This window comes from Gallinula chloropus, assembly GCF_964237585.1.
Source record: "Gallinula chloropus genome assembly, chromosome: 5".
Classification (NCBI taxonomy): domain Eukaryota; kingdom Metazoa; phylum Chordata; class Aves; order Gruiformes; family Rallidae; genus Gallinula; species Gallinula chloropus.
The window spans coordinates 58,247,699-58,271,057 of NC_140090.1; the positions used below are offsets into that span (position 1 = coordinate 58,247,699).

The 23,359-nt window shown below is 37.1% G+C and overlaps 1 protein-coding gene across 1 annotated transcript in view; it reads right to left on the minus strand.

Moving 5' to 3' along the window:
- The window catches only part of LRMDA (leucine rich melanocyte differentiation associated), a gene marked incomplete at both ends in the record, with an annotated part of 657,780 nt that overhangs the window by 631,126 nt on the left and 3,295 nt on the right, over positions 1-23,359 (minus strand). Inside the window, 1 exon segment of the mRNA XM_084265034.1 lies at positions 22,023-22,123. Coding sequence (XP_084121160.1) covers positions 22,023-22,123 — 101 coding nt within the window.

Genomic DNA, 23,359 nt, shown 5'->3' on the forward strand with positions numbered 1-23,359 from the left:
ACTCCCCTCTGAACCACCAGCAATTTGGCAAGTCAGATGGGCTGGCACATCACAGCACTCTTAGTTCATGAAGACCAATAGCTTGTCTGTAAAAATTTGCAAGGCCCTAATACACTCTGACAAATGACAAAGGTTATTAAAGGACAGCTTGTGGGAGTATAATTGCTTTATGACTTTATCGCTATTAACAGAAAGAATGAACATTGGTAGGGAGTTAATGCCATGAAACATGAGTACAGAGATCCACCAAGATCTTGACTCAGCAAAGCACATAAGGACATTAATTCCATTCCTGTATGACAAAACAGTTAAGAACATGGTTAAGCACATGCAATATACCTATCACTTCACTGGAGCAAAGAGCAGGTGTGAAGACAGTCTACAATATAGTACAGACTATACCACCACTGTGTGGGTACATTTCTGTGGATTCTTACCAACTTTGCTGCAGTCTCTATATAGACTCTACTGAAGAAGTTGCAGGATAACTGAAAGGTTGCAAGGATTCAGTCTTCGCAGTTCTGTCCACTACATGTGGGGTCTCCCCATGAAAAACATGAGGGTTTTTTGCAAGCATCGGTTTTCTCCATGTTTCTCAAAAATACTTACCATAGTTGAGGTGTAAATCAATTTATATCACAAGAGTTTAATTGTTTCAAAATAGGAGGAGGAGAAACAGCAGAGAGAAATCTGACAAGGTTAAAAGGAGACTGGGGAAAGGTTTAGGCCTAACACATATTAAATAAAAATCAATCAAGCTGACTTTTCAAGAATTACAAAGAGATATCACTGCTCAAAATGAGGCGAAATGAGGGATAGGACTCCCAACCATATGGCAGCACTTGCTTTGTACAGATAGGAAGTAGTATACATTAACTCCTAGCTCCCTGTGAAGCACTAATTCCTGGCAAAGTTTAAGACAAGGTCAGTGTTTTGCACTGAACAAGCTAGGAAGCTGCTGCAAACCTGAAGCTTCTGCCTTTAATAGGCAACACTAACTTAGAAAGTTCCAGATTTTGTTTTTGTGGAGACAGCTGTCCTTTCCTCTTCCTGTGTATCCACAGGGGCAAAACCCTTCTGACAAACTGATCAGAAGCATCTTGCCTGACACAACACTGAACTCCCAAGTTTCAGACTGTTTTCTGAAAAGGCTATGTCCCACTGCAAACCCTGCCCCTCCTCAAAACAGCCTTAGTTGGAAAGGCAAAAGCATGCAACAAGGGATTGCTCCATATGAATACAGGCATCAGTCAGCTTTAATTTGGTTGTATGACTGGGGCCTTTTTTGTTCTTGTACAACACAAGATGTGTTGTACAAACAGCTACTTAGATCTATGCCTCCCTTCTTTTAGTAAGAAGGATGCATGGGGCTCTCAGACATAAAGCAGGGTGCAGTTGGCTAATATTGACTATGGAAGCAACCTTTATTAAGCTCCAATTTGGACATCTCCACAGTTGTTTCTGTGTACTTAACTCCAAAGAAATGTAAAAGACTACAACAAACCATAAGAACTTCATGAACCATCATAAATTCCTTTTGAAGTTAGTTCAGGAATGGGTAAGGCTTTTAAAGGTGTGTGCGACATCACCATCTCTGGAATCATCTGTAACCCCAGCAACCAAGAGACACTCAGCCTCCCAGTTTCCCCAGTGTCTCAGACCAGAGATCACTAGTCATTTTGAGAATTTTGCTCAGGTCACAGTCTAGGACTTGATACATCAAGTCACCACCTCTTTCCTGCCACTTACATAACTAACCTCAACACCTTTTTAGCTTTATTGCCTAGCATCACATGTAAAACGAGTGTAATCCCCCTAACTTTACCACTTGGTTCTTTTTAACCTGTTCTTTGATGGGATATTGAGGCTGGTTGTATTCATAAGATTTAATAGGCAAAGGCCAGTTTAACTAAGTCATGTATGTATAAATGGAATACTGTTTGCAAACAACCAACTCCCATTAGTAGAAGAGGCTGCTACAGCACACCAGCAGAGGAAACTTACTACCTCCAAATAAAGTTTGCAATTAAATTTTGCTGGAGCCAGTAAATCAGAACCAGTGCTATTCAGTAGCAGCTGGGCATGGCCTCCAGCCACACAGCAGAGATTATTCTTGCATAACATCAACCCACACGAAGCAGTTATGTTTAAGGATTGAAGATAATTTGTTTCACAACTTTCTGTAGCTACCATAAATATTAAGACCCCCAAAGACAAAAAAAGTAGAAAAGGAAAAGCAGGGGTGGGGTGGTGGTGATAGAAGGGAGAAGAATCTGAACCAATACTCCTTCAACAATGATTCATCATTTCTTTATTTCAACACACCATAAAAAACAATCTTCCTCAAAACAGATTTGCGTGGGTAATACATGATGTCATCATAAATCATATTTTCCTCTTCCATCAGCATTTTCTTGGACTTCTTTGAAGGAGGAGGGGAAAGGAAGGGAAAAAAAAAAGAAGAGCCAGAACCATCTTCTAGCTTTGGCAGAAAACAGCCTTTTTGTCCCCAAGACATTTGTCTACACATAACCCACCATCACTCTCCTACAGGAGTCACACAACGAGAAAGTATCACAAAGCATTATCAAAACACAAAGCCAATATAAATATAAAACTCCTTTCTACTCTTTCCAAACATGAACTTCCTTAGTTTTCATCTTATTTCCTCTACAGTGGTGTAAATTTATATTTGTTCATATTTAAAACAATGATTAATCTATACCAGAAGGACATTCAGACCATTCACAGAAGGCAAAGATTGTGCATCAGAAGACACAAACTAAAAGTAAACCATACATTAATACTTTTGTCCCTTCTTTTTCCCCTTTCATGAAATTTTTAAATGCTTTTTACTTCTTCTTAGTCAAGTAGTTATTACTTGTCCACAAAATAAGCTGCTTTTAATTCTGACTACAGTTCTCCACAATGACTTCCAATTATTACACAGAAATCACTTTACAGGACTATGATGGTTGGTGAAGTACTTTATGAAAAGTAGCAAGAAAATAGAACAAAACCCTAACCAGTTTAATACACTCAAGACTTCTATTACAGATAGAACTTATGAATTATAATAAATACCAGTGTATTTACCTTCCTCCTCTACAGATATATAAAATACACTTGCTTGCTTATGCAATATAAAAATTCCTGAGCCACCTAGCTTAAAGTTCATGACTGTAACATGCTTTTCCTTTTTTATAAAAGACCTAGAAGCTTTAACAAGGACAGGATAGCAGCAACACACTGTATTTTTTTACCCTCACTAGTCTTCAAGTATGTATACACTCTTCTGGTATAACAAGTGGACAACAGATGTACCACCTACAAAAGACTGAGAATAAACAGAGCAACATATTTGTGAAGAAGTTCCACCCTGATGTACTGAAAGCAATAACTGTCCTATCGATTTAAAGAAAAGGCAAAAGTACTGTTAGGTGCTGCAGAAACATATGGTTGGCAGATGCCAGACTATCAAGTGAGAAGATACCTGGAAGCAGAGGAAACATTTTTGTAGTCACACAGATAAGAAAAATTTGTGGGAATAAAGTGGGAGCCAGCAAAACTGGGTCATCCGAGGCAGCAGTCAGGCAGCACAGAAGTGATTTGAGTAGAACAATCAGAAAGGTTAGCAAAATGGAGCAGCAGAGGAGGTCCCTTTATTTGCAAACCAAAATACTATCATTAGAACATATCAAGCAGACAAGTGAAATACCCACCCGGCACTCTTCCAAAAATCTCAGCATTCTTGTAGAGACAACTGATGGCACAAAACAGAATCCACTCATCAGGAGGTCCCAAACTACTAAAGTAGTATGTACCTGAGCAAAGCAAGTTCTTCAGGCTATTTAAAACTTAAATTGTTCTTAGTTTATTATTAAAATTTATATTTTTAAGCCATTTCAGGCAGTAGGTTTATTTTTCAAACCTCCAAGGAAAAATAAAAACAATGCAGGTCTCAAGTTCAAGGAATCCTCCACCGAGAAAAATGTATTTTTATGAAATACAGATAAATACAGCCTATATGTAGCCTCAATGTAATAGATACAACATAGTAATTTTCTGACTTGTGATCAGTGACAAGCTTTAGGCTTGTATTGGACAAATTTAAATCAGAATATGAAACATTGATCCTTTTCTACAGTAACTTCGATTACATCATGAAGCCACTAGGTAGATCCCTTGCAACCATTGGATGCCAATTTCTAAGGAATTACACACAATTTCCACAGCAAAACCAAATTAAATCTCCAGAAAATAAGCATAGGAGTAAATTGCTCCCAAGACTTACCATCCAAGACCCTTTTAGCAATTCTGAAAATGACAAATCATGTCTAAGACTGTATCTCCTTACCTATTTCACCAGAAGACTTCCATCCAACTTTAGAGAAATTTAATCTTCAAGATCTGTTTCCTCTCCTAGAAAGCATATTTTCAACAGTCTTTTAAAAGCTTCTGCTATTCAGACTTTTATTTCAGAAACAGACAACAGAGACTCATAGAATTGTTTAGGCTGAGAAAGACCTTTAAGATCATGAAGTTCAACCATTAATAGAGCACTGCTGAGTCCGCCACTGAACTCTGTCTTAAGCATCACATCTACACTTCTTCTACAGATCTCCAGGGATGGTAACTCAACCACTTTCCTGGGCAGCCTGTTCAAATGATTGGAAAGACAGTGAAAGGCAAACTAAAACTGTGATGATTAGTAGTCTACTGCCATACATACTTTTGTATGGTAGTGTACTACCATACCAAAGCTTTCAACGGATACTATTCCACGAGTTAGAAAGCAAGCTCAGAGTTGCAAAGATCAGCGTATAAATTTAATTAATATGTATGAGATTGATGGGTAGGGAAAGAATATAAGATTAAAAGATAAAAAAAAACCCTGATTCACAGCATTCCAACAAAATATTCTGATACTTGGAAAAGAAAACATTTTTAAAAGAGATGTCTCTCAGTAACATTAAAATAATAGCACATAAAATGTTTGCAGAGTAAGACAAGAACAACTCCAAGTAACCTGAAATTTAATATTAACCTCTGGTAACGTAACAGTAAAAATGGTGTGAAACCATAGATTCCACCTTTAATCTCACCCATTCTACAGAAAAATAGCGTCTACAGGCAATTTATTATTAAAATAGTCTTAAGAGCACCCAAGTGACTAAGGTGCCCAAACCCCAAGGATTTTCAATAAAAAGGTAAAGTTAAGCAATAGGAATGAAGCTTATAATGCTGTTTGCACACTGATTGCAAAGGGGGAAAATGGTGAATGACAGATCTTGTTTCATTAAGCCAAGTTTTATATTGTAGTCTCAGACTTTCTTCTCCTCAGCTGAAATATTATCTGAAGAAAAAAAGAAACTCTAAAACTAGCACAACTGAAGTTTTTATAGGTCACATGGGATGCCTGCTGCCATGCACCAGATGTGTATAGGAAAAAGAAAGTGGTCAACATATGACATTAAAAAACAGTACAGTTTCAAATATTTTAAACATGATGTCAAGTGCATTCAACAGGTCTACAAATGCATTACATTAGCCTAAATTTAGTAGGTGATAATTGAAATCAGAGATCCAGTCGTTACCACTGACATGTTTCTAAATACTACCCAATAAATTTTTGTCTGTTTCGGATTCTGTATGACAGCTGGCAGTCGGGAGGGGGGAATCACCAAGAGGGTGTGCGCACACATGTACAGCGTTTCTGTACTGAAATCCCAGTATCTTCCCTTTCCAGAGTTCATGTAACAGTGACAATACTGTCATACAAATACACACTCCCATAGCTGCATTCCACAAGCTCATTTTTTCTGTAAACTTTACCTGGCATCTTGCAGTATGCAATGTGTACGGAAGGGGATCGTATTCTAATTAGTTCCAACTGTATTTCCTGCACATGTATTTTCACCATGAAATTCATTAATTTCTTTTAGAGATAAGAGAGATGCTCTTCCTACTCATCATTACTGGTCACCTGGGGGGTTTTTTTAGCTAGGAAAGGAAGTAAGTTGACCAACATAGAAGATACAGTCTCAGTCCACATTTTTTTGTTGTTACTACTGCTTTTTTTCATAATTACATACCATTCAACCACAAGGGAAACAAATATGAGAAAAATCTTGATCCACCTGAAAGCAAAAAGAATTTCTTCCATGTCTACAATGCATTCAATGTTTTACTTTTTTTAAGTCTTAGCTCTATTATCACCTTGCTGATACAGCTGCTATCAGACAATATGAAGTGCAGCTAGACAGCACGTGAGATGAAACTATGCAATGGGCAGGTGGACGTCACTCCTGACAACACGCAGAAGCAGTCTGAAATGCTACCTGGCTAAAAATGATACTTTGGCACCTACAGTTTATCAAACAAGGCCTCTTCACATCTCAGTCCTGCCCTCTAAAATGGGGATAGCGTTGCCTTTCCGCTTCTCAAAGGAAGATGAACTTGAGAACACACTACTAAAAAAACTATGCCTGGAAATAGACATCTGGCACTTCACATAACACCACCAACAGTATGGCTTTTGACTGGAAAGTTAAATATCTAGTTCTTTAATTTCACAGATTACAATATTTTAAAATGATGTCTGGTAAAATGAATTCCAAAGAACTTTGAAGAGACTAGCTTTTTTTTTTTTCCTCTTAATTAAAAAAAGAAGTTTTTAAGAAACAAACCACCTTCTCTCAGATCTTCCTTTACAAGAAAGAACTATTTACCAAGCCGCAATATGTCTATCCAAAGACTTCAAAGCTGTCTGATCCTCATCCTTATCTTTTTAGACCCTAGGATACAAAAGCCCCATAAAATTATTTAACTTTGTTACCCGTCTCAAGAATTAAAACTGCAATCAACATTAACCATGGACTGTAGTAAAACAGCCAGGAGGCACCTCAGCAATAATCAGTTATCAAAGACATACAAAATTTGAGAGGCCCACATTAGATGGCAAGGAAGGGATGGAGAAACATCAGTTTGACATTTCTTCTGCTGCTCGACTAGTTGCTGGAAGCAAATAAAAAAAAAAAATTAACACGGAAGAATGTAGACAAATCCTATAAAGTTATACATTACAATTCTACCTGTATTAATTAGTATAAAAATTGAAAACTTCTAAAACCTACTGTATCAACAGGCCTATTTAAACTAAAACCAAGTCATTTTAAAATTAAGACATTTTATGTCTTAAACTGTTGTTTAGAGACATTCATCTTGAAAATACAGCCAGTCTCACTACAGATCAAGAGTTCATCTTTGTCCTTCACCAGATGCTGCCAACAGAGTCCTCAAAATCCCTGAACTTCAGACAGGTGATTTAGAACCAAAGTCACAGGTCATTCTGGAAGCGGGAGGCACACACTGGGAGTGTCCTGTAGCACCCACAGCATATGGTTGTTAAAGCTGCGGAAGATGAATGTGCTGATCTATCTTTCTTATGACTTTTGATCTAAAGTAAAAAGCAAAAGGGCAGACTTTTATGACACTCTATTCCCCTTTTCCACCTCCTCCACTAAAACACTTTCCTCCTCTCTTTTTCACTATCCGATATTAAAACGTCATTTATTGCAATAAGGGGATTTAGTGATTTGGGAGTAACTTTTGTATACTGTATACCCTCTAGATACCCCAGAACTATGTTAATAATTTTCTTCCTATTAATTGTCTCATCAACTCACAGCTGGCTATGCTTTTTATTTCATTATGTTATTCATCAATCTAAAATAGAACTATAACAGAAAAAGAAATTGGAATAGAGCAATTTCAATATTTCAAAACAGATGCAAATCAACGCCAGAGATGCTACACAGCATATTTTTATTGAGACAATTCTATACATGTCTGAAAAATGAACTTGTAATAAATAAACTCATATCCTGTGGAGGTATGTTTTTCCTTCCATCTTATGAGCTAATTATGCCAACACAACATAACGTTTTCCTAAATGCCTTATAAACTGACCCAGTTACTCAGAAAGTATTATTTTTAAATTGATGTGATAGATGCAAACTGGAACGTTCGGATTTCAATTCTGGCACCAATTCCCGGATCCCCTTCCCAAGTAATTTAAGGACTTCCTCCCGATAGTTTTTCATATTCTTTTAACTGACATTTTATCTTTATACAGTATCTCAGCAGAATGAACATGCACTAAAACAATGACAGCCCTTCTTTGGCTGTCATCTCTCATTCTGGCAAAGACAGATGTCTTACACTGGCTTATGCCAATAATAGAGCCGACAAAAAACAACAGAGACTACCTGCCTCTGATGTAAAGGCACCAATTCACATTTGTGACACTCATTTGTCAATTAACAGATTTCTTCCATTGTTGACACATGGGACTTAAAAGATGTGGGCTAGAATGTGATGAATTAAAAAAGACAGATGAGTAAGCTATGAGCTGCAAAGTAATACTATAATGTGCTTTAGATAGGAATATCAACTGACACCCCTGACAGGCCATACAAGGTTTTATTTCATTTTGCTCTGTATCCAGGCTTCATACTTTGTCTTCTTTGTTCTCTTTTCATCAAGCTCCTAACATCTCATTCTGACAGCCAGAGACATTTAAGGCACTTTCGTTTCAAATGCAAGTTAGCGTACTTGATTTGTCATTAAAATGCAAAACGATTGCCATTGCAGGTAAATGTAGGTATGCTTAAAAGGTTGTATCTGCAAAGTAAAAGCTGAAAATGGTTTCTGGCTGCTTTGCTTAACTCTTTCACCAGCCTCAGAGTTTTTCTAAGGCAAGCATTACCGCGCTCTAATAGAAGCGTAGCAGCACCTGCAGTTTCATACAGGGTACATTTTAGTATATTTAAATAACATAAAAGCTTGAAGTTACACTGTCAAGCGCAGAGAGAGTTTACTGTCAAGTTTATACACGGAGCCTTAGTATGATTTACACAAGAATCTGAAAAGAACCTACCACACAAAGCTCTCTGGGGTCAAAGCTCTCTCCTTTCATGCACTCTGCTAGCTAGACCAGTGGAGAGAAAAAAAAAGGGGGGGGGGGGGGGCGGAACGTGTTCTTTTTAATGCACTACTTGTGGTTGGTTGAGCTGGAATCACTAGTGGGGGAATCTTAACAGCAAATTACTTTCTCTATTCAGTGATGACTTAGACATGAAGGCCTTAAAATAAATAAATAAATATAATTGTTCTGGAGCAAAAATATACAAGAAACAGATATAAAAACACTGCAGAAAAACCAACCTGCACAGGATGGAAATAAGTAATAGCTGGCTTTCTACATACACACACAGATATGCAGGCTCTCTAATATGGATACAGCGATTTCTATTCAACTGGATAGATTCAAACATCAAGGATCTCACTTGTGTTCAGCATACAAAATCTAGTGAAAAGAAATACCCATTTTCTGGAAGTGGTAAAAGGGTTGAAATGCAGGAGTATCATTTCAGTAAGCAAATCTTCTTGACACTGTAGTAAGGTCAGGTATTATTTGATTTTAGCAACTTAGAGATGAATTTTTAACATAAGTTTGTATCTACATAGCTTTTTTTTAGATTTTATTTTGCTAGGAAAAAGGCGTGGATAGGGTTTCACTCTATTCACTACAGTGCAGAAGCCTTTTTCCCCATTTCCCCTCTCCCCTGCTCCCCCCAACAGAATTTTGCAGTCAAGGAATCATTCAGGAAAACTGATTTAGATTATGATCTTATAGCACATAAAAAAAGGTACAGAACCTGAAACATTTGATACTGCTGTGCATACAATGAGGCCTACTGGCCAGTTCTAACACTACTCATCCTACTGCTAAGACCTATCCACCACAATATAGCAGTTATTTATTCATCCCAGGTTATATGATACTTGGATTTACAGCAAAGCTTATCACTATTAACTTTGTAACTACCAGATATCTTGAAGTGTTTCTAGAGCCCACATTAGTCTTACTTGTTTCCAGTGTGCTTCTGTCCCCACACTGAAGGAAAATTTAAAAAAAAAGTTCAAGACAGCACCTTAAAGCTGATTTTACCATTTTACTTTGGGTTAAAATACTAGGGCCACAGTAACCAAGAGTTTCATTTGCTGTACTAAAACACAAAGAAACACTTGCCCATTCACTTGCAGCTCAGTACAGACATATGTCCTCTCTTCCTCCCTTTACCAATCAATAGAAAACGAGATGAATTATGATCAAAACAAAGTCTTCAGCAACACATTAGTCTCCTTAACTTTAGAAACTTCTTTTTTATTGCTCAGTCATTTAAATGCAGGTGAAGCCCTTGTTTCAAACCACCTGTAGTTACAGTGACCAGAGGCTGTAATTCGGTGGCAAAGTAGTGGCCCACATTAAATGGGTTGAGATAGATTCCCATTAAGATATGTCCACATTTCAAAAGCCCTATTATAAGTGGTAGTAACAGACCATTTGTTGGTATGACTTATTTCAAGGAAGCCAAAGAATTAACAGTGAAAGAAATTGAACTACCCTCTGACATTCCCCACTTAGGCTACAAGACAGTTTACTAATTGTGCACCTGGTAGAACTGGAACCAATGCTCTACAGGAACAGCTGAGCTAGCTAACGCCTGGCTCCTCTTCACAAGCAACACAATGAACAAAAGGGACAGCTTATGCAAGAAAGCAAGAGCCTTACATTGCACCTGCACCCAAATCTCAGCAACACCTTCAGAAGCCGTCTGCTGATTTAAGGATTGGGGGGGGGGAGGGGGGGCGGGTCAAGGGGACTAGAAAAGAAGGCAGAGTGAGGGGAGGGAAGGAAATAAACTGGACACATACACAGCCTCTCAACTGGGTAGTTTCCATTTTGTAAAAACACAGTATTTGACATAATCACCTTCACATATGACTGTTTCTGTTCTATTCCAAAATACTTCACTATCCATGACACAGAGAGTATTAAACACAAGATAATAGGTAGAAAAAGAATGTGTTCTGATCCTGCAGCAGCTGTAATTTTAACATCCACACACTGGACTGTCAAATTATCTTAACGTAACTGCGTTAGAAGCAGAGTTTTCTGAATATTCAATATACTGCTAATCCTTGGCACACCTAGAACACATCTCCTTCAGCCTTTAAAATAATCAGTACATTTTATCACTTACATAACTAGATCAAGTTTTCATATTTTGTCTCCAGCTGTGCTTTAAGAGATTTTACACTCAAGAGACAAAATGCACTGTTAGAACTTGGTAAAAGAGAATGAGACCAAGACCAGATGAACAAAAACATCCAAAATAAAACTTCGCTAGCCACTTGAAGAGAAGGTGTTTGAGTCTGGTCCAATTTGGAAGGGCTTATCAACCTCCCTAAGTTTTGGATGGATTACAAACTATTCTCTAACATATTTTGCATCTCTTCTTTGTGTTCTTTTAAAATAAGTGATTTCTGTAGTTTTTCATCGCAGCAAGGGTTCCTATAAACATAAGCAATGAGATGATTTAAAAAAACTTATGGTTTTATTATACAAAGGACACTCACAGCTACCACTTAAGGCCTCATTAAAGAAATTAAATTAAAAATTAAGGAGAAATTACAAAGATAGGAAATGATCTTCCAACTGCACCAGTAAATTGCTTAGGTAAGCGTGGTCAAAAAGACAGACAGAGGAAACAAAACAAAAACAGAAATAAAAGAAATGATAAAACTTCACATGATTGCCAGCATCAGTTGATGGGTAAAGCCTGCAACTGTTCTATAACACCACATTAACCATGACCTTAAAGACAGTATAATTATTGTATAGCATGTCTGATTTGACATGCTGGCTCCTGAGCCTGCGAAGAGTGCATGGCCCTTTTGCACTTCTATAAAACTCATTCTTCACACTTGCATGAGCTAAGGGTTTGGGGACTGTCGTCTTAAACTGAAAAATCATCTCCAAGATAATCTGCGTAAAGATGATTTATGTAAGTACAAGACCTCAAAAAGAGCATAAACCGCACAGGACAATATATAACACATAAACAGAAGCTTTGTAAGGATTTTACCTCTGACATGCCAACTAGCTATTTGTACCATGACCACTCAACAAGTCTGCTAAATACTGGAGGACAGGGACCCTTCTTACTCAGTGACTGGTAAGTAGAACTAGTCAAGTTCTTTTACATCTGCAACTAGATGCCAGAAATCTTGTGTAGTGGATTAAGGAGAAGAAGATACCTTTCAACAAAACAGAAAGACAAAAAGACAGAGACAATAGCTCCAGGGTTAATGCAGGTTCTTCCCTTCAGTCAAGCTCCTTGTCCTCAGACAACAGTTATTTCTGCAGTCCATGGCTCTTGTTTCACAACAGCAGTGATGAGGAAATACTGTTTTAGAGTAAGAGAGATTAAGGAAGTCAGAAAGTAAAAATGGTCCATCTGATTACTATACTTACAGCATGCTCTTTATTGTTCCCTTTTCTTTAACCCCCAACACTCTTTAAAATAAAGTAGGGTTCAGACTTAAAATCCAGATAACCACAGACTACACAGGAGAAGTCACCAAGACATCACTTGCAATCTACTGAAATTCTCTGAAAACTAAAACAAGTACAAACTATTTCTCCTCCAAATGCCAATGTTTCCATAGATTGCAGTAGTCTTCCATTAATTAGCTAACTGATTTTTCTCTCAATCTGATTTCTGTCATTCAGAATGGAATTCAAAACAAAAACTATTTTTAATTTAAGACTGACTCCAGTTCTCATAAGAGGAACTAGACTGACTGTGCCAGTGAATTAAGCCCGCCACATACCCAGAAAACAAGCACAGGCTGTGTGGATTTAGCGTCCAACATCACTCCAAAGCCAACTTCAGTTTTACACAGGAAATCACATTGAGAGAAAAAACTTCACACTCATTCACAGGAAATTATGTCATGCAAACACTGGGAAACACTCTGCCTCAGCCAAAAAGTGTTATCAACAGTCTTAAATCAATGGATGCTTAATATGACATCTGATCTCTGTTAAGTCCAAGAAGTTTGTTACTCACCTTTGCTCAGGAGTACACATTTCACTTTTATTTGTGGTTGCAACCGCCCCTTAGAGATGGAGGTCACCAAAAAGCTATCATCATCCCTCACAGCAATATTCACTAGCTATGTTTAAGGATGTAACAGTTCAAACTCACAAACTTATTTCACTTAAGGTCAAATTGTGCAGTATGTTTAGTATTGTTATCAGACGTATCAGCTCTAGCAATCCTCCCAAAAATTCTCCATTACACATCATGAACATACACTGACTCCCCCACCAAAAATTCATGTAAAAAGCTTTTGCCCAATTCTGTCACATTACACGCTCTCAAGAAACACCTTTCACAACTTTAAGCCTTCTTGAAAAAAGCAGAACAGAAAACTATCTTATGTTCTGACCTGTCAGATACAGTAAATCAATGGATAATGGCCAGCACTGGGGGTCAGAGGTATATATACACCACAGTGTTTTCACAGGCTATTAGTGACTACATGGCCATAAAAAGACAAGCAAGGATCAGTGGACAAGAAGAGAGGCTGTTGGCACTAAAGAAGATGATAACCACCAGTACAAAATGGAAATACAACAATTTGTACACTTTGTTCCTTACATACCACTGAGTTTGGAAAAATAACTTATCCATCAAAACAGCAACTTATATACTCGTCACAGTTTGCTGAAATCAGTAAGGTATTTAAATACATGCCATAAGCCATTAATTCGATATTTTTAAAACTAGTATGTCACTGGTTGCCTTCATATCATGAATAAACCAATGACTGAGAGAGCAGAAAAATACACAAGTCACAAAAACATACAGAGATAATACTTTGTGAAGGCAAATATTCTATAGTCACGTTCAAAGTTGACAAAGTTACAGAGCACAGGTATAGCTATTGTACGAGACATACCATGTCTTAATAGGGTTTTTAATATTATTCAAAGTTTTTGTGGGGGGACAAAAGTTTTCCTCATAGATTACCCAGATCACATCTGGTTCCTGTTGAAATTCCACTTTTCAAAAAGGGGAAGCAAGGTGGGAGAGGAAAGGAAGGGAAGAAGAGACAAGCAGTAGATTTAGCTTTGATTGTCTATCAACTATCAAAAGCAGAATTAACATTTGAAGTCTAAAATCCTTTTTGTTACTGGCAACACTCTCCCATTTTACAACTGACATGTACCTACAAAAATTTTTAATACAACTCCCTGGGTGTTAAGCATATAGAAAGTGAACCCATCATCATGCTCATCTTCAGTCCATCTAGTAAGGTAAGAATATTTCATAGTTATTTTACTAGAAAGATAATTATGCATAATGTAGTTCACAGTGATTAATAAACATGTAAGACTATCTGAAAAACTATTACATCTGTACATTTTAAGTAATTTAAATGATCACTTGTATATAAATACTTCATTTAGCGAATTGATTTCCAGCAGATTTGCTTCTAAAGAATGAGCACCCTTAGCAGTGTTAGCGTACGCTTCTTTTCAGACTTTCATAACATTTCAACATTATTTTAAAAACCACCATCTTATGCTTACTATACAACATCCCTTATGGGTAAACTTGAAGTACCCACCTCAAACTACAAACCAACTCATTTGCACTTGACACGGTACTGCAATAGCAGCAGAAAAACTATCAAGACCTTGCACGTTTCAGATTGTTTAGCTGTGGAAAACACTATTCCTTTGTTGAAGTCTCCAAATAAAATTCCATTCACTAGTGAACTGTTTCAAGTACAAAATTCACAAACATTTGTAAACCACCGTCTTCTTAAAGCACGAAAGAAATCTCAGCTACTACTAAACATCTTTTTTTGTAAAAAGCAATACAAAATCTTCAATACTTAAAGATATTAATTCTCTTTTCACACTGGAAACTGGTCATGCTTGAAAGAAAAAAAAAAAAAGAGGCAAGTGAAACAGATTAACTGCATAGCTCCAATACACTTATTTCAGACAACATACTATAAATCATCTTGAAACAAAACAGGCAATTATAATGTGCACAAATGTTATGATACTGTGCATCTCTACTGGTCCAATAGTTCTAAATTATTGAAACTGATGGCTGAACAAGGGCATATTGTTTCAACACACTTGGATTACTTGAACAATTTGAATTCCTTCCCTAGCTATCCATCCAGTGCTGTGCATCTCTCTGTAATTCAATAAACAGATAGATAGATGTCTCTTAGGTAATTCACCACATCTGAGGGAATTAAAATACATGACCAAAATTTCTGTAGCAACGTGTTCTGTTTGTGAAGCATCACGATGATTTTTTACCTTCAATACTGTAAGAAGCCTCTAAAATTAAAAGTACATGCATTTTACCTCAAAGCATTCAGTGAGAACAGAGCACTTCCTTTCCCCTCCTAACCTCTACCCCATATTTCAATCCTCTTCACCTCAGTGTAAAAGGAACAGGACGAGAGCAGTGAGACAGAATCATTTCAAAACACAATCAGCTATTTGTAAACACTCTCTCCTGCAGAAAATCTGCAACTGCTAGTTGCAAGAAAAAGCAGCAAGTAAGGTAAATCAATTAGCTTGCTAATTTCTCACCCTCATTTATTTAGCTCTGCACTGTATTTGTCGTAATTGACTATAATTATGTTAATTACTAACTCCAGCATAATTACTATATTTATTGTCATTGAGCACACTATGTACCCAAAGCAAAGCTGGCATTTGTCGGGCATCAAAAAAATAAATAAATAAAGCCACACAACTGTCGGGAGGGGTTTCTCTGAAAACCGGCTGATATACCTTCAGCAAATGAAAGGGCAAAAGAGATTTCATGCAATGCTAGTTTGAAAGCATCGGTTCATTAAGGATATTAATTTTCTGATAACTACACATTTAAGCATGACACACTGGAGCAGTATCTACAGGATTTAGCAATTATTAATGCGTGACAGTTTCAAATGCTAAGTGAATCAATTAAACAGCAGCATTCACAATTTGAGAAGAGATAACTGCTTCATAACTGCCTAAGACTACAATTTTCACATGACAAAAAAGGGCCATTCAGGCTCCTTCAAAACCTGACAGGTCAAGAAAGAAGTTTGAAACAAAAGCACCTTATAACCATCATCTCTCCTCTTTACTTGTCAGATCAACTTTGCTAGTGTCTCCGCTGAAATGGCATCACCATGCCAGCTGCCACAAGGTGATTTTTCATGTCTTGTCAAAGAAATCTTTTATTCTATTTGCTCTGCATTAACATGTTACATTTATTGATCAAGCCCTTTCTGCAGCCACAGCAGGGCACTGTGCTCTTATGCCTAAGGGGGCTTTGATGTCCTGGTGACATTCTAGACCGAATAATGCACATACTAAATGGATTTAATGCAGAAATGTGTTTGTGCATGACAGCTACATTAATAACAGCCCCTCACACTGATAAATATGCAATTGCTACGATTAAGAGTTACCCAATTATGATGAAAATATTTTTCTACCTGATAAATAAAACCATCAAAAAGTTTTAACAATAGTGCATTTTCTTGAACATTTTAAAATGCTATAAAGATCAGTCTAAAGGCTTCTAAAAAATATGTCATGCTTTGTTTTGAATTCTGGCTTTTATTTCTGTCTCTCTCTTGTTGTTCATCTTCCTGTTCTGTGTCTTATTGCTGCACAGACTGGGAAAGTGGCAAAGAAAAAAAAAATAGGAAAGGGAAAAAAGCCAAAAGCCTCTCTTTCACATACTCAACTCAAAGAGGAACATGCCCTGTAAAACTGAAGCCCAGTTTCAAGCTGCCACTTGCATACTCCCCCAGGCAAGAAAACAGTAGGCAGAGGAGAGAAACAATCAATCTCTAGTCCACAGAGAGGATATTACAAAGCCTCAGCCTCACAGAAGTCATGGAGGAACATTCCAGACTAGGATTAAAGTTCAAGGGGATGTTTTCATACATACACCCTCTTAATCGGACAGTGGAAAATATGCACAAGCACACACTGTGCAAATTATTCATGCTTCTAGCAGAAATAATCTGCACCCTAGAGAGAGGAAAGAGATATCTGTATCTCCATGAGCACAATTATTGGATTAATCCTCCCTCATTGGCCAAGATTAAAGATTCACTCTTCCTTTTGCCTCATATCTTAGACCCAGAAGGAATCTCTGTAAGAAAAAGGAAAACAACCCACATGTTTAAAAATAACAAGGACAAAAATAGTCGAACTGTGAATCAAACTGTAGATGCTATTTATAAAAACATGGTACCTATTTGTACAAAAACACTAACATCTGCTATTCAAACACCGGACTGCATTTAGCCTTTAATGTGAAAGGAGAAGTTTGGCACAAAGTTATCCAAAATTTGAAAAAAATTATTCAAAAGTTATTTTCTATCCAAAAGACAGCATAATGCATTAAAAAACCCCTCTGTATTTCATCCAAATTTCTACTCCCTACTAACTTCCCTATTCTTTTTTTTCCTTTCACCAGTGATTTTTTTTACCTACCTTTTCTTTTCTTCCACCCCCCTCAAAGAAATCTTTACCTCCAATGATCCACAATAGTTTTTCATTCCCCCTTGAAATCCTTTCCAGCAAAGCTTCCCAGTAACACCAACAGTGGCACATCATTGACTTCCCTCCACACAGTCTACTTTCATGAAAGAGGAGCCAGGGAACACTTTCCAGATATTATGAAACAAAATAGTGGCCTTTACAGTACTCTTATCAAGAAAGGTTATCAAATACAGTTGCCGTGAGAGACTTGGGAACAGATTTCCAAAGCAAAACATCTCTGCTACTGAAACATGCCTTACTGAAAATACACAGTGTAAATAGTTCATTTCTAAAATAGCTGAAAAACCACTGCCAATATCAAATCAGAAGGCCTGCTACAACTCAGGCCATTTTATGATGCCCACATCAATAAAGCTGCAGAATCACAGTATAATTTAGGTCTGAAGGGGCACCTAGAGGTCATCTAGTCCAATCCCCTGCTTAGGGCAGGGTGACTTCAAAGTCACAATAGGTTGGTTGGGGCTTTGTCCAGATGTGCTTTGAATATCACCCAGGACAGACATTCCACAGCCTCTCTGGGCACTCCTTCCACTCAACCTTTCTCACCATGAATACAAAATCTGTAAGGAGGACAGCATGAGAAGAAGTAATTCATAAGTGGACTATAGTGGTCAGGGGATGAAGGATTTCCACACACCAAAGGTGTAAACTGGAAGCACCATTCATTGCTGACTATAACTAGCATTCTTTTAAGTACATGCCAGTTTTTCCCTTTGCCTCATACACACCCACAAAAACAAAATTGCTGTCACTCCTCTTTTTTCCCCCATGATCCTCATAAAAGCCCCCTTTTGCCATTCACCTCTACCTTTTCTTTCACTCCCAGGGAAAAGGAGAGATGCATAACCATTGCGATTGGTAAGTGTCACTTGCTTTGGGTGCCAGAGTCACATCCATGTAATCAAGGAGACACACTAGTTCTTAGAAAAAGGCAAACAAGACAGACAATTCTTTAAAAGAGTAACTTTTTGTGATTATTTAATCACGTGTTCTTATTAGATTTACCACATCTGACACAAAGTCAATTAAGAATCTACACAGGCCCTAATTTTTACTTAATAAAGCGGAAGAGGCTCTAGCCCAGGAAGAACACCTAAGTCAGAAAAAAAATTGTGAAAATATACACTTTCCTCTTTATTAAATTTGCAATACAAAAGAACTAATTACAACCCTTCCCTCCTCCAATCTACTTCTCTGGTCCTATGTACATTTATGTGTTTACATTGCACCTAAAAATAAAAAAATAAACAGAGAAATCTGAGTAACAGAACCATAGCACGAAGAACACTGAATCCACATAATTACTCTTCTTTGCAGAATAAACAAAGACAGAAGTTCCATAAGATAGTTCTTAGAAGATATCCTTTTTTTTTTTAAAGGGGGGGGGGGGGGGGGGAACTCCTTTGTTATCAAAAAAAACAAGCTCTGTTTCCCAGAAAAACACAACAGCATCTCCTGAAATGTTATTAATGGACAAGCTTGTCAAAAGTTCTTTGCTTGTAAGTCACAAAATATGGCACGTTTGACTAATTTCTCACTTTACTAACAGCATCAGCCAGTCTTCCCACCCTTATTCCAACATGCTTGGACAAGCCTCTGAAAACACACATTTACAGGGGAAAGACGTAAACAGTAAAATAACTCACCTGGCTCCATCCTGACTTCCAACAGAGTTATCTACATTACAGAGGTATCAAAATCAGTACAATTCACTAAAACAATTGTTCAACCAAGTACTGTATTACATCAGTGGCATATGAGAGTTTTGTGACATCTATATCATGTAGTACAAAATACAGCTTTCTGATAAGAGTCTCTTATATGGATAAGCTTGTGTGTAGACACAGTAAAAACTGCACAGCCACAACTGCACACAACTTCTGGTTCAGAAGGGACAGTGTTGTCTTGCAAGAAGAGTTTGCTGTCAACTGACCACACAGCTGAATACATTACTATGACAGAAAGTTATCTCTCTCTCCATGCAACTATGCCAATAATAGAAACATCAAATAAAGTAACTGCAAATACTGCTGTCCACAAAATTCAAAAAAAACCCTTTCCTCTATGCTCAGTTTCTTAAATTATTAATGAAACTGTTACGTTATCAGAGATACTATTAACACTTTTACATAACGGAATTTATTGCCTGCTACAGAAGGATGACTCCTTCCCAACACTCGGCAGTAGCCATATCTACAGAGGCTAGGACATGGAAACCCTATATACAAAACATTTTTAAAAAAAGGTTAGTAAGTACTTTTTTCAGCATTTCTCTGGCTTAAATGTAGGCTAAAAAGTTAGTGACCAATGAAATTTTTCTCTTTCAAAACACACACACACTTCCATCTAATAGTAGTACACTGAAAACTAACACCTTTCCTGCAGATAACTATTGTGCCAGCAAAGTACAATATTCTCTTTCCTTTTTCCTAGATTCTAATTAACATTGGCCATTTTCACTCAATTTATGCCTTTACCAATAGATAGCAGTTTTTCTAGGAAAAAAAAAATCAAAACTCCTTTGTAAGAGACATTAAGTTTAGTATTTCTTCCTCACTGAAAACAACATACAAAACTAAACTTCTCAAATTAATAATTCACTGATAAAAATCACAAAACTCATCACTATACCACAGCATTGTCAGATTTTTCAAGCAATAATATTTGTTTAAAGTAAATGACAATTATGACAGCTCTCCAAGACAAGTCTTCTGAATTCACATTCATTTAAGGCTATGGCATTTATTCTACATCTGACTCTCTCAGGTAATACGCAGGCACAGTGTTCATATATGAGTGCAGACCAGTCTGAACTGCTATTGTATAATAAATACTTCATTCTTAGTTTCTATGTTTAGCGTATCTATCACAGCTCCAATAACAAAACCTTACTGCTCTCGTCACATTTAGTATTAGCTTCCCTAAGCTAAAAAAAGAACTCAAGCCCCTACAAAACAAAACAAGAAGACCTCTCCCCTTTCCCCAGATCTGGTTTCTGGCGTTAGAATAATGTTACAGCAGCAAGCTATCCTACATCAAAAGCTGATTGCAACTACCCCAAAAACAAGCACTTTCGCTCTTTCTCCACAGAGGATTTTAACATACTTCTTTTTTCCCCAGACCCCAACAGAAACAAGTTATAACCCTTCTGAAAAATAAGATAAATGACAGTGTTCTGGGTAGAGAAGGAAAGAAGAGATGAAAACACAGATTTCTGAAATACATCACCAATTAAGCTCTTCATGAAAACATGAACTAATGACCTAAAGTTTTACAGTGGTATTTTACATCTAGGTTTCATGTTAATATTTTATTAACTAAAATGAACACAGAGGAACTGTTCCTCAAATCCCACATTAAACTAAAGAAACAAACCATCTTTTCCCCAGAGGCAGTGCCTCCAGAGGTGTAAAAGAGCGAGCAGTCTTCTTGATGATACGTTAAATCTGAATACACATGGAAAACTTTAATTACCTTCATGACAAAAATGAAAAAATGCCCATTCAATTCCCTCTCCTAGCGAAATTATCTCTTCTGATTACAATTTCTGTGGGTACAGAGTCATCAGCCAGAAAACAGTAACAATCCAGATTGTTTGGTGCCTCCTTTGTTCTGCTACTTCTTGCATGCATGAACCACTCTTTCAGGGTTGACAGACGCTCAGAAGAACATTTTTGAGGGCTAAGATAAAAGCAGTGGCTCTTCTCCCTAAGAGAACAAGGCACCAGCATACTACTTCTATGTCTCCTCACAAGCAGACTCTAAGCTTACCCTCAATAAAATAAAACTCAAAGAGAGTCCAATCCTACCACTGAAAAACTACATTTTTCTTGAGCAGATGACAACACACCATTCTTTTTTCACTGCTTACCTGCAGAGCTGCCAACCTCAAAAAAGATACACAGATGAACTTCACCAGGCTCTCTCACAAGAATTAAATGAAAAAGGATATTGCAATAATTAACAGGAATACTATAGCATTCTAAATTAATCCATATATTAAAATAATTAGAATTTATTTATAAATTCTAACTGCATTTGGTTTTAGCACTTAACTACATAGCTGCCCAAAAATAAAATCTTATAACAAAAAACACCTCAGGGAAAAGGACATTACAAACCCCTATGGTAATAACTATAGATCTGCAAATAAAAAGAACGGAGAAAAGTACACTTACTCATATTTTGGTTAAGAACAATTAACTTTTGATCCCATCCTTCATTTCTTCAGGTAATGATGCTTACTTTCCATTTTGAGCAGAGAACAAAGAGGTTTCCAGACTCACCTGGTTATTTGTGTTCCAGGTGTGCAAGAAAGAGACAAATATTGCCCATAAAACAGTCTCACCCACCTGATGACAATGAATTGTACCTGAAACATACATGCATGTTTCTACTTTTGGGAGGTGGAGGGGAGGTGGAAGGAAGGAAGAAAGGAAGGATTCTGTTTTTGGAGTTGGTGTCCCACATTGCACTTGAAAATCTATAGACTGCCACATACCTTAACAAGTTGAAGCTAAGATCTAGCCTTTTTGCCACATGTCCATACTTTCTTCCTAGGAATTCTGGAATTTCTTCGCAGTCTTGACTAATGTAGGACACCTGAGAATTGGAAGAAAAAAAAAAAGAAACATTAAGTGGATTATTTAGTTTCCTGTCCAGGTTCTGTCTCATTGATTCAATGACAACACACAGTATAGTAAATAGTCATTACAGCTCTAAGCTACATCACTTTTACTGCTGTAGAATCTATCACAATCTCATTTTCTTATTGATACAATCAGCTTAACATTTATTACCTCTACAGTCTTGTGTACAATGTCTTGTCTCCTCTCAGGTAAAAAAATAATTGATCAATTACATTACTGTGAATTACCATTATGATACACTCCAGAAGAATTTCTTTTTAAATATCAGAAGCCATTCAAAGGACTTCCTACTTTGCCCCTCAGTACACACCAACGCTAAAGATCACTTTGGAAACTTGGTCCAGAAATACTCAAGCAGTGTACTGTCAACCCATTCTCACAACCATTCCTTGAGGAGATGATTATTTCCCATCTGCTGCTGACAAGACACAGCTTGGTGTCTGGGCAACAAAATCAATTCTAAAACGCAGGACATTTGGGCCATTTGTTGGTGACAAGAAAAAAAGATCTCAAGTTAAGACCAATGTATTTTCCCAGTGACATGCTAGGGATACAGCAAGAGGGCTGCCCAAGACCTGGAGAAAAAAAAAAAAAAAGCAAAAAAACCAAAGCATGACATGCAGATTTTTTCAGAGTCGTATAAATCTTCAAGATTTCTGACTTCAACACCTGTGTTCAGATCACACTTCTCCTTATAACCCAAAATACTTGTGAACATCTCCTAGCTTTTTCATACCAGCCCTTTGAACCCACCTTTAACAGACATACGAGCAACTAGTGGTAGCAAGCCTACAGTTTGTTCAGATTTATTTTTTCCACCCAGGAAGGATGAAGTGAGTGATAACATCTCCAAAAAAATCCAAACAATAAAGCAGCTAAGCTTTTTCTATTCTCTCTGCTGTATTGTCTCAGAAGTATTTGGTTTGATTTCATCAAAGCATCCCTCCAGTCTGCCAAACCTATTGTCATGAAATCCATTCATCTATACCAGCTCACCCCCCCACATTCAAAATAGCAGCATAAACAATGGCATTATCAATTTTGTGCTAAAGAAATCTTTATCCCTGTTAAATGGCAAATTGGGAGTTAAGTAAATTTCTACACTATGTTAGACAACTATCTATAAGATATTGCTATTATCTAAATATTTAATACCAATTCCAAGATCAGACCCCGTTGGTCTAAAAGA